General features: G+C 42.0%; 1 protein-coding gene across 2 annotated transcripts in view; it reads right to left on the bottom strand.

Annotated features, from left to right (window-relative positions):
• The window catches only part of CDC5L (cell division cycle 5 like), a 65,261-nt gene extending 53,960 nt beyond the window's left edge, over positions 1 to 11,301 (bottom strand). For both annotated transcript variants that reach the window (XM_063666236.1, XM_054491239.2), the window contains exons 1-5: positions 8,599 to 11,301; positions 6,126 to 6,229; positions 3,896 to 4,057; positions 3,165 to 3,292; positions 284 to 383 (exon numbers count right to left, since the gene is read on the bottom strand). In XM_063666236.1, coding sequence (XP_063522306.1) covers positions 284 to 383; positions 3,165 to 3,292; positions 3,896 to 4,057; positions 6,126 to 6,229; positions 8,599 to 8,643 — 539 coding nt within the window. In that variant the 5' untranslated portion in view covers positions 8,644 to 11,301. The remainder of the gene's footprint in view (positions 1 to 283; positions 384 to 3,164; positions 3,293 to 3,895; positions 4,058 to 6,125; positions 6,230 to 8,598) is intronic.
• Positions 11,302 to 12,265: the final 964 nt, after the last annotated feature.

The raw sequence follows: 12,265 nt of genomic DNA, 5'->3' as shown, positions 1-12,265 counted from the left end.
ACACAAGCAAAATAACCTGGGGTTTAGGGTCAGCATCAAAACTGGGGTTCAGTCTTGTGGGACTAAGTCCTCCACCTGTAAGATCTGGAGCTATCTCCAGGTAAACAGTATTAGAATTAACTGAATTAGAGGACACCCAGCTATCCACTCAGAATTGATTGCCTGATTGCTGGTGGGGAGGGAAAAAAAAAAACAAAAAACACATATTTGGTCACAGAAGTATTCTGTGTTGATTGTTATGTGAGAAAAACACTTTGCTTTTTATTCCTATATCCACACATACCTTGCTTCTTCCAGTTGTTTCTCTCTTGCTTTCCTCTTGGCCTTCTTTCCCTGAGTATTAGCCAAGCGGGCTCTGGCTTCAGAAAGCATCTCAAGTTCATCTGCAAAAATTAAAAGAAGAAAAACTAAGTATTTTCTTAGTTGTTACATACTCTAGAAGCAAGGTATGTAAGAGACACTCTATTGCTCAAAATGAGAAAAAAACATAAAAATACTGATTTTATGGTGTAGCATAATGGAAACAGCTTGAGTTTTGAAGTCAAAGAACCTAGGTTAAAAACCAGGCCCACCACTTGCTAGCTATGTGACCTTAGTCACTTACTTACCCTCCCTAAGCATGGTTTCCCTATAAAATTGGAATAAGAATTCTTATTTCACAAGGATTTTGAGAAGAGCTAAGTAAAATGAAATATGTAAAGCATCCCACAAGCATTCATTAAACAGTGGCTACAATTATTGTATCCTTCATTATCATCAACTAACTGGCACAGCACAAATTGTGAAATAGGGTAAAAACTATTTAACTATGAGAGAACTGCTATCATTAGATACTTTTTTTTCCCCTCAGAACAATTTCTCTCATCCAATATATTTTTCATGGCTCTATAGAATGGAATAATACATGCCACTATTGATGCCTTAGAACAACTCCTATGCAACGCTGTCCAACTAATCACATGGGAACTTGTAAAATACTCAGATTCCAAGATCACTTCTCTTCCCTTGCTTCCCACACCACCCCAGATGTACTGACTCAGTATATACAGGAGAAGCCCTGATATTTCTATTTTTAAATGCTCCCCCTGTGATAATGATGCAGCCAGCCTAGCCACAGCCTGCCTTTGGGAACCACTACGTTCAAACTTTACATTTTAGAAACTCAACAAATATTCACTGAGTGCTTCACAACAACCCTGCTAAGGTAAAGCAGGTATTAGTATTCCCCATCTCGAAGAAAGAGAATCAAAGCTCAGAGAGATTTTATGACTTGTCTAAGGTCAAACAGCTAACAGGTGGCACACACGGGTTGAAAATCCAATTCCTGATTCTGTTAACTGATACAACATACTTTACATATTTACAGGGTACATGTGAGAGTTTGTTACATGCATAGAATGTGTAATGATCAAGTCAGGAAATCTGGGGTATCCATCACCTTGAGTATTTATTTCAGACCTCTCTTCCAGCTGCTTTGAAATATGTAATACACTGTTGCTAACTATAGTCACCCTATTCTGCTATCAAACATTATAACTTATTTCTTCCCATCTATGTTTGTATCCATTAACCAACCTCTCTTAATCCCACTCTCCCACCCACACACCATACCCAGCCTCTGGCATCTATCACTCTATTCTCTAACTCCATGAGATCAATGCTTTTAGCTCCCACATATGAGGAAGAATACGCAGTATTTGTCTCTCTGTGCCTGGCTTATTTCACTGAACATAATGACTTCTAGTGCCATTCATGTTGCTGCAAATGACATGATTCCATTGCTTTTTATGACCAAATAGTATTCGTGTGTGTGTGTGTGTGTGTGTGTGTGTGTGAAACACTTTTTTTTTTTTTTTTTTTTTTTTTTTTTTTTTTTTTTTTTGAGACAGGGTCCTGCTCTGTTGCCCAGGCTGGAGTGCAGTGCTTGATCTTGGCTCATGGCAAACTCAGCCTCCCGGGCTCAAGTGATTCTCCCACCTCAGCCTCCCCAGTAGCTGGATCTACAGGCATGCGCCACCACACCTGGCTAATTTTTGTATTTTTTTATAGAGGCAGGGTTTCACCATGTTGGCCAGGCTGGTCTTGAACTCCTGGGCTCAAGTGATCTGCCCACCTCAGCCTCCCAAAGTGCTGGGATTACAGGCGTGAGCCACCAGGCCCAGCCCACATTTTCTTTATCCATTCACCCATTAATGGACACTTAGGTTGATACCATATACTTTCTATTGTGGAATTCCTGATTCAATGCCTCCCAGAATCACTGTTAAGTCTCCATCACCGTCTCACAGGTTGCCTTCTCACACAGAATAAATAACTTGCCTATAGTCAAATAAGTAATTAATAGGAGGACTGAGGTCCAATATTCTGACTTGATGTCTCTCTCCATGGAAAAGGAATGAGAAACAGGATCTTCAAGGGCTCACCTCTAGCCTCTAAAAAATCTACTCAGTAGAATTACACTACTCAATTTTAAAGACAGGGTCTCGTTATGCTGCCCAGGCTGGCCTCCAACTTCTGGGCTCAAGGGGTTATGTTGCCCAGACTGGCCTCCAACTCCTGGGCTAAAGAGATCGACCCACCTCAGCTTCCTTAGCAGCTAGCACTACAGGCACACACCACCACACCTAGTAACACTTAATTAACTTAATTTAACTGAATTGAAGAAACAGAAGATGAAGGGGCACTGTTCAGAAAAAGCAACTACTCTATAACAGAAAACACTAGACATATTTGGAAAGATACTTAGAATAAGAACACTGCTGATAGAATTGGGGATCAGGTATGGTGGTTCACATCTATAATCTCAACACTTTGGGAGGCAGAAAAGGGAGGACAGCTTAAGCCCAAGAGCTTGAGACCAGCCTGGGTAACACAGGGAGACCCCATCTCTACAAAAAAATTTAAAAATTAGCCAGGTAAGGCAGCATAAACCTGTAGTCCCAACTACTCAGGAGGCTGAGATGGGAGGATTGCTTAAGCCCAGGAGGTCAAAACCGCAGTGAACCATAATTGTGCCACTTCATTCCACCTTGGGTAACAGAGCAAGACCTTGTCTCCAAAAAAAAGGGATTCTAAAGTAGAGGAGTTCAGAAAGGAACTAAAAGAGTGAGGCCCGAGGAGTTTACAGTTACCAAAGAAATAAATTCCTCAAAGCATACACTTACCCTCATCCATATCAATTGGATCAGGCCGCGCTGGTTTTGTTTCTGGATTTGGATCTATCTCTCCAGGTTTAAGTTTTCGTGGATCATCTGTTGTTTCCTCTTCATTGTCTCTTTGGGCAGCTTTATCCCTAGAAAAAAGCCCATAGGAGTTAGTCACACTGTAGTACCATTTAGAGTTAAAATTACCAGATTTTCAAGTTCTGACAATATTTTTCCCCCAAAAAAACCAATGGATGGGCTTTAACAACATAAAGCCTTTTTACTATCACTTCATCTGAAAGAAATGATATTAAAATTTGCTAATTTCAGCGACTGGTTTCAATCACTCTGAAATAGAACCCAAACAGATCCTAATCACAAATGCAGTACGGCCATACAAATTAAAAAAAAAAAAACTATTAATAAAGAACCAAAATGTTCCAGTAGTTAATTCTTAGCAGTGTGATTATGGGTGACTTTTATTTGCTCTTTTACTATTTTTTCCCCAGATTTTCTATGATGAACATGCATGACGTGTATAATTCTTTTAAATTATTATTTTAGGACGTATATGACAGAAGGCATAATTTTGATCAACCATCTGAGATTTGAAAAATATTATCCAATGTCTTTAGCTTTGGGTTTACTCACATCCATAATTAAAAGTTTAAAGACAGAAAATACTCAAAGTTTATTCAGCCTCTTTCAGAACATATACATATATTCTATGCTCTTTCTGAAGACTCACTTACAGAAGAAATTCATAGTGTTCTAAGCACTGGGCCGCTGTTCTTCCAATGATTGGAGCAATGGTCCTCCACTGAGTTGGCATCAACTTGGCCAAGTGCAAGAGTTTTTCCTCTTCTTCTCTGGACCATTCTGTCTTCTTAATGCTTGGATCCAGCCATTCATACCTATTAAAAATAGATCATTTTATATATTAATCAGTTACCTGGCATAAATATCCAATTTGCACAATGGATACACTGACTTGTGCTCTCATCCTTCAATTACAAAAACTGTTCTTTTTGACAACAGAATATTTGCTGTGTGGTTACACTTACCCCAGTCAATATTCCCCATCTCATCACATTCTATTTTATTTTAATTATGCAAAATTAGTAATGGTTAAAAAACGTTACTTCACTGAATCATGATCATATGCCTTCTTTCTCAACTATCATGTTTTTATTTATTTATACTTTTCTAGAAATTTTGAAATATTTGGAAGACAATACAAACTCACGCTTCTTACAGTGTTTCCAGTTTTCATACTATTTTCTCATGCTCTGATCCTCACACCATGGCTTATTTCTTTAAGCATTTGACTTACACTGACTAAATTCACCGTATCCTTTCATTTGATATGTTTTAAAATTTAAGTAAAACTACTATGACATCCCCTCTGTCTTTCCTAATTCCCCACCCAGCCCACCTTTTCCATCCAGTCTACTTAGCTGGATGACAGGCAGGCAAACAGGACTTAAGTCCTACCAAATATGAGAGCAGGAACTGGTACCACTAAGACAAACAGAAATCAGAACCATTTCTTCAGCCTAAAAATCATCTTCCTCTTAACAGCCAATTTCTACATTCAAAAAGCCTCGCTCTGTCGCCCAGGCTGGAGTGCAGTGGCACCATCTCAGCTCACTGCAACCTCCACCTCCTGGGTTCAACCGATCCCCCCACCTCAGCCTCCCAAGTAGCCACCACGCCTGGCTAATTTTTGTACTTTTAGAAGAGACGGGGTTTTCACCATGTTGGCCAGTCTGGTCTCAAACTCCTGACCTCAGGTGATACCAGCCTTGGCCTCCCGAAGTGCTAGGCTTACAGATGTGAGCCACCATGCCTGGCCAATTTCTACATTCTGATCCTTTCCCCTAACCAGGTGTCTAGAAAATTAGGTCATTCTTATACAATCCAAAGTATTTTCCTAATGCCACATGAGTTGGGGATGGTGCTAAATAACTCATGCCAAGAACACCCTAAATAGCTTCACGTGTCCACTACCCTATGATTTAAGAAGTGACACCAGCCGAGCGCGGTGGCTCACGCCTGTAATCCCAGCACTTTGGGAGGCCGAGGTGGATGGATCACGAGGTCAGGAGATCGAGACCATCCTGGCTAACACGGCGAAACTCCGTCTCTACTAAAAATACAAAAAATTAGCCGGGAATGGTGGCAGGAGCCTGTAGTCCCAGCTACTCGGGAGGCTATGGCAGGAGAATGGTGTGAACCTGGGAGGCGAAGCTTGCAGTGAGCCGAGATCACGCCACTGCACTCCAGCCTGGGCGACAGAGCGAGACTCCGTCTCAAAAATTAAAAATAAAAAAGAGGTGACACCACAGGTTCAGAGCTGACTTATATGTTTTAATATATATAACATATTAAATATGTTTTTTATATATAATATATAACATATTAAATATGTTTTATATATAATATATAACATATTAAATGTTTAATATATATAACATATTAACTATAAAATATATAACATTTCAGCTGTATTATAAGGAAACTCAACTACTGTAAGCTTACTTAGAAAATTAGCCATTATTTATCATTTTTTTTTTTGAGAAAGTAAGTTCTAAAACAGCTAACTTATGCACTTTTAGAACACAATTAATTTACAAGCTGGGGCTCATCTGTCCCTGAAAGTAGACTTTGTATGCTTCACAAAGCACTCTCAAATACATTAACCCATTTAGATGACAACTCACATCTCTATCAGTCAGGACCAAGTATTATTATCCCTAATTGGGAGAAAACAAGGGCAGGGGAGAGGGATAGAAAAATGGCTTGCCTAAGATCACACAGGAAGCAAGTGACAGCTAAGTCAAAAACCCAACTTCCATCTCCCACTCCATGCCTTGTTATATTACAATGTCTGCTTTCTTTGATAAGGTTCACAGAGCTGACATTTTCCATCATCATAATTAAGCTCCTTTTCTGTTTTCCACTTATTAAACTGATACATACCATCTGGCTTTGCACTGCTTTGCTGATTTTCTATGCAGCAATGAGGCAATCCTAGACCACTGGTTTTTCCCATATTTCATTACCGCTGCTTTCAGAATTTCATCCTAAAAAAAAATGCCAAAGAGTACATTCAGTCACAAAACTCCAAGTGGGAAAAGACAAAATTTAAATTAACTCTGATAGGGCTGTTGGAGAAAGAGACACATAACATGCACATACACACCCCTAGGTTAAAAGACTAAGGATGAAAACCTCATTAACTGTAATCACAGAAACCAAGAATTAAAAATTAAGAAGAAATCCCTTAGAAAGACAGCTACCCACCCTTACACCACACTCTCCAATAAACTGGGAGTGGCAACAGCCCAATCTGAGAAACCCTACTTTATGACAAAGATTAAGAAAAAGTATTCTTCAACGTGTGGCTGTCCTTCTCTTCAAAAAGGATAACTGAAAAACACAACAACAACAAAAAGGTATAACTCATTCATTTACACACTCACTCAAAAAACACTTCCTGAACTTCTACCTTGAAACAGGTCTTAGGGAAAGGTCTTATCAAACAGGACATATCCAGGCCTCAAGAAGCAAGTTGGGACTCTGGTGAATATATTCTCCAATCCAAGCCTCCTGTCTCAAGTTTATACATGGCATTTCCCCTCCAGCCCCTTAACCCCAACTATGACCCAAGAACCCACAACTCAGGTCTAACCTAAGAATTACATATTTCTACCCCAACCCCACCAGTCAGCTTTCCTTCCAATTTCCCCCCGTCTCTAGATACCATTTCACCAGGGCACCCATCGCCATGTGGAATGCACCAACCTCAAGGTAGCCTGGCAAGCCAAGCCAAAGACAAGAAAGTTAATGGAGCCATAGATGCATGCATTTAGGCGATTTTACTTCTAGGCTTTTTTTCCCCACATTGGATTTGAGGTACATGCCTCTTGAGACACCCCACTCCATCCTCTACATCTCCCATGATCAAAGATACTTTTTAAAAAGACTGCAGAGCTTTGACCACTGCATAGGAATCCTACTGTTACTTGATTTTATATCTGTCTCTCCCTCAGAAGTCATCTCTTCTCCAATTTAAACAGTCTGGTTCCCTTGGTGGAAGCTGAGGCAGTTTTCATTGTCTTTTTTGTAACTCGGTTGCAGTACAACTACACTTAAACACATTTTCAATTACATAGCTACAGCAGATACCTACTCTACTTGATTCATTCTGCAAACACCTGTCGAGCAACCTACTTCATGTTGGTTACTGTCCTAGGTTCTAGGGATACCAACACCTGATCCTCTCGCAATGCTGTCTGGTGAGGTGAAAGAGCAACTAGCACTTACTCAGAGGCTACTATGTGCCCTACTCTGATCTAAATATTCCAAACGTATTAACTCGTGTAATCCTCGAGAGAGGTAAGTATCATTATCCCAATTTAGAAACAGTAGAAAACTGAGGCTTTCAGAAGTTAAGAAACTTACCCAGTACCACACAGAGGATGTGATGCTTACAAAAAGACAAAGCAAGTTCTAACAAACGGAAGAACAAGGTACCATGAGAATACCGGGGGTGCAACTAATTCTTACAGAGATTCCAAGAAGTGTTTCCAAACTAGGTTTGAAGGATGATCAGAAAGATGTCAAGCGCTAGAAAGGCAAAAGATGTAAAAAAAAAAAAAAAAAGAAGCCATAAAATGTAACGAAAAAAAGACACAGAGCATGAAAAGATATGATGTGCTCCAGAAACTGATAAATTCGGTATACTCTGAACACAAAATGCACTAAAATCTAATTTCTATTTGACTCCCACTCTACTGCCCTTTGGCTCACCAGTGGCACTATCCACTACGAAGCAGAGACTATCCTAGGCAGTTTTTCCTTTCTGGCTTCTATCTAGGCAAAGGCAGTGACAGAAAGAGACAGACCTTGGGATCTGTCGGGATGGCAGACAGGTTATGCCCTGATAACAGATAACCAGAGAGATGCCAGCATAAACGGGCTCTCTGAACCTGGCACTCAAACTGCTTCCCCTCTGCAAGGAAGTCAATGAAGAAACAAAGTTGTGGCCACGACAACTTCTTTATTTCTGAGTATCACACAGAGTCGTGGTGCCCGGACTAAGAGTGGGTGGTGCCCCGGGGGACCAACTCTGGCTGAGTTGGAACTCTGAGTTCCTCCAGGGGCGGGGGGGCGGTGAGAGGGGGCGTATTCAAGTCAATAAATGTTCACTCAGGGCCTAACAAGTGAGCTTAGAGCTGAGTAGCCAGGTGGTGACATCACGGTCCCTGTCCTACTGGCGCTCGCACAACACGGAGCCGGACACACGGAAAGGGCCCCGAGGGTCAGCCCCCGGGCTGCCCTACACGCAGACCCCACAGGGTCTCCTCGTCGCCTCCCCGACCTCCGCGCGCGTGCGCACAAGCTGCTAGAGGGAGCGGAGGGCAGCGGACGGCGGGAAAAGGAGACTTACCTCGGTATTCCTCCATACGCCCCCCTTGATCATAATTCGAGGCATCTTGGCGGCAGGGTGTCTCGGCAAGCAGCCGAGAGAAGCTTCAGAGAAGTAGTAACGGCGCTCGGGCTACGGGACTCAAAGCCGCCACTTCCTCCAAGCGCGACCTTCTACTTTGAAGATCTGCGCAAGCGCAAGGTGGGAGGGGGCGCAGAATAGCAAGTCTCGCGAGATCTGGGGTGGCTGAAAGGGAAAAAGTGTCTTGTGGAAGCTCAGCTGTAGGAAGACTGACACAAAACCATCAAACCACTGTCGCCAAAGCGCCTTACGCCCCGCGCATGTCCAAAACAGAATGGAAGAAACTACGGCTCTCGCGAGATAGCGGCGGTAGAGCTTGGCTGGGAACGCAGTGGTGGGCTTGATCGTGACGTCACCGAGTGGCAGAGGGTGGGAACGTCACGCGTACGGAATTTCAGCACAGTTGCTCCGAAGAAGGCTTTGTTAATTTATTAATCTAACCCTTTTAAGTATTTCAGTAATAGGAATTTATTCACAGAATACTCAGGAAAAGCCAGTAGTTTATTTAAGGCTCAGTTTCCTAACCTGTAAAATAGAGATCATAGTAATGCCAACCTCACAGGATTGTCGTAAGGACTAAATGAGATCATAGACCCAGCACAGTATCTGATCCATAATAACTGCTGCAAAACAATAGCAGCTATTACTGCAAGGAGGGCAACGCCAATTTCACCCCGTCCCCAGGTGATCCAGGCTTGTTCCAGAAACCCGCAGAAACGTCACGTCAGAGTTTTTAATTCATCGCCCAGTCTGGATTAATAATACCATTGGTACGCACTGGTATTAGACAAACTCGAGTTGGGTTGAAATATTGTGAAATCTTGGCTTTCCCGTAAGTTTGAGTAATAACCTTATTGAATCTCAGTATCCTCATCTGAAAAGTGGAGCTAACAATACCTGCCTCATAAATGAGGAGGCAGATTAACTGAAACATAACTAAAACCCAGTGAGGTAGGGATTGGCAAACTCTCTGCTACCCCACCCCAATTACTCATGCAGTCTCCTTTATCCTTCCAGAACATCTCTGGCTCCATCCCTGGAAAATATCAAAATATTTAGTGGGTTGGGAAATGCCCTATTTATAGTACTTAGTATTTATGTAGTGCCTATCTCTTTATATTTCTTCATTTCTCCGTTTGCCTCTTCTGGAAGAGCTAAAGAATTTTCTTTCTTTTTCCTTTTAGCTTTTATTTACACACATTCTGTACAATTATGGTCAGCAAGAGGGCATTTTCCATGGCCACCCTGGTAGTGTTTGCCACTCAAAGGTTTATGCTGGCGGGCAGCCCGCCCTTGAGCTGTTTACCCACTGTGTGGTGGATAGGAAACCATTGGACCTGTGGCCAGTTAAACTCAAAGAAATGTTTTCATTTGGACCTCTCCTGTAATGGGGCGGGTTTTTTTAACTTGTTATATTTAATTTTTGTGGGTACATAGTACACACATATTCATGGGGTACATGAGATATTTTGATACTGGCATGCAACACGTAATAATCACATCAGGGTAAATGGGGTATCAATCATCTCAAGTGTTTATCCTTTGTTTTACAAACAATCCAATTATAATCTTTTAGTTAATTTAAATGTACAATTAAATTATTTTTTACTATAGTCACCCTGTTGTGCTATCAAATCCTAGGTCTTTGAGATTTTAACGCTGGAGCATAGAGGAGGTCAGTCTCTGCTGACTGCTGAACTTCCAACATGTGACACCCAGGAGTTGTCTACCCACCATGTTTTGGACTAAGGGAAAAAAGCAGGTAAAGAGAGAGTTGTAAGTCCTGACCATGTCAGAGTACCTGGATTCAGCATGTTCCTGAGCCCCAGCTGCATTCCTGTTCTTGCATTCTGATTATTAGTTTCCTGTTGGTGTTAGCCAGTTGGAATTGGGTTTCTATTATTTGTAAGCAAAAGTCCTAACAATTCCAGAGATGGACCAATACTCTCTCAGAGGCCTTTCAGATCTCACATTCCAAGAGTTGATGATGGCTTCTCCCTCCCACTCAGGGCCACCTCTTTACCATATGTCACCTTTGTGAGAACTAGAAAAAGGTGCCCCTTCCTCAAGACATTTTATGCCACCTGCTGGAAAATTGTCACAAAATACTGGTGTTCTGAGAACAGGACACTCTATTACAAGAAAATTGGATCTACCATCTCCACTATGTAAATTCCACCCCTAGAGACATGCATTGTACAACCTACTCATCCAGATAAAACAGCCCTGTCAACTGTCCCTCATTTCACCTTTGAACATGCAGATTGTATATCCCCTTTCAGAATTCAGAAAAAATGCAACATCATGGAAGTTCCAGGATGCCTGAAACCAGAGCACTGTAGCCACAAACATCAGAACACAAACACACTGTCCTCCAGGATGGCCTGCTTGGCCAGTCTCCCCCACCATACTACTGCAGCCTCACCAGCCAGATATGGGAACTTTTACAAAGAGGCCACAGGGACTGCCAACAATCTCTTGAGGGACAGCCATAAGAAGCATCTACCATTAGGCAACCAGACTATATGGTCAGTGACTGTGAATCTTTCGTAAAGTGAGTGGCCACTGCTAAATAGTCTCCTCACTCACCCAAGGCATTATTCCCCAAACATGTTCCTTAGAACACCAGTTACATAAAATACTCCATTTAAAAAAACAAAAAAAAAAAAAAACATGGTTTTTATGTCCTCCCCTCTTGCAGAGTCACTGAAATTAAAGCCTGTAAGAAGGTGTCAGATGAAAAAATCTGTTTCTCCCTGTTGAGAGTTGAATTGTATTCCCCCCAAATAGATATGTTCAAGTCCTAACCCCTGCTACCTGTAAATGTGATCTTATTTGGAAATAGAGTCTTTGCAGATGTAATCAAGTTAAAATGAGATCATACTGGAGTAGGTTGTCCCTAAATCCAATGACTAATGTCCTTATAAGTGGAGAAGAAAAAAGATACAGACACACAGTGGGAATATCATGGGAAGAAAGAGGCAGAGATTGGAGTGATGCAGCTCCAAGCCAAGGAATGCCAAGGATTCTGGCAGCCACCAGAAGCCAGGAGAAGGCATGGAACACATTCTCCCTCTGAGCCCCAAGAAGGAGCCAGCCCTGCTGACACTTTGATTCTGGACTTCCAGCCTCCAGAACTGTAAGAGAATACATTTCTCTTGTTTTAAGCCACTTAGTTTATTGTACTTTGTTGTGGCAGCCCTAGGAAGCTAATACACTCCTTTGTTAATACAGCAGATCCTTGAATAACATCATTTTGTGCAAGATCGTTTCATGATAACATTGATGAGTCCAGGCATGGTGGCTCATGCCTGTAATTCCAACACTCTGGGAGGCCAAGGCAGGAGGATTGAGCCCAGGAGTTTGAGACCAGCCTGAGCAACATAGTGAGACCCCATTCCTACAAAAATATTAAAAATTAGCTGGGCATGGTGGTGCACACCTGTGATCCCAGCTACCCATGAGGCTGAGATGGGAGGATCACTTGACCCTGGGCGGTCGAGGCTGCAGTGAGCCACGATCACACCACTGCACTCCACCCTGGGCAAGACCTCATCTCAAAAAAAAAAAAAAAAAAATCCGCTTGAGGCCAGGGCCACTGTCCGTG

Source organism: Pongo pygmaeus, chromosome 5 (assembly GCF_028885625.2).
Source record: "Pongo pygmaeus isolate AG05252 chromosome 5, NHGRI_mPonPyg2-v2.0_pri, whole genome shotgun sequence".
NCBI lineage: Eukaryota > Metazoa > Chordata > Mammalia > Primates > Hominidae > Pongo > Pongo pygmaeus.
Note: the sequence above shows the minus strand (reverse complement) of the source record. Positions and strands in the feature narration are given on the sequence as shown.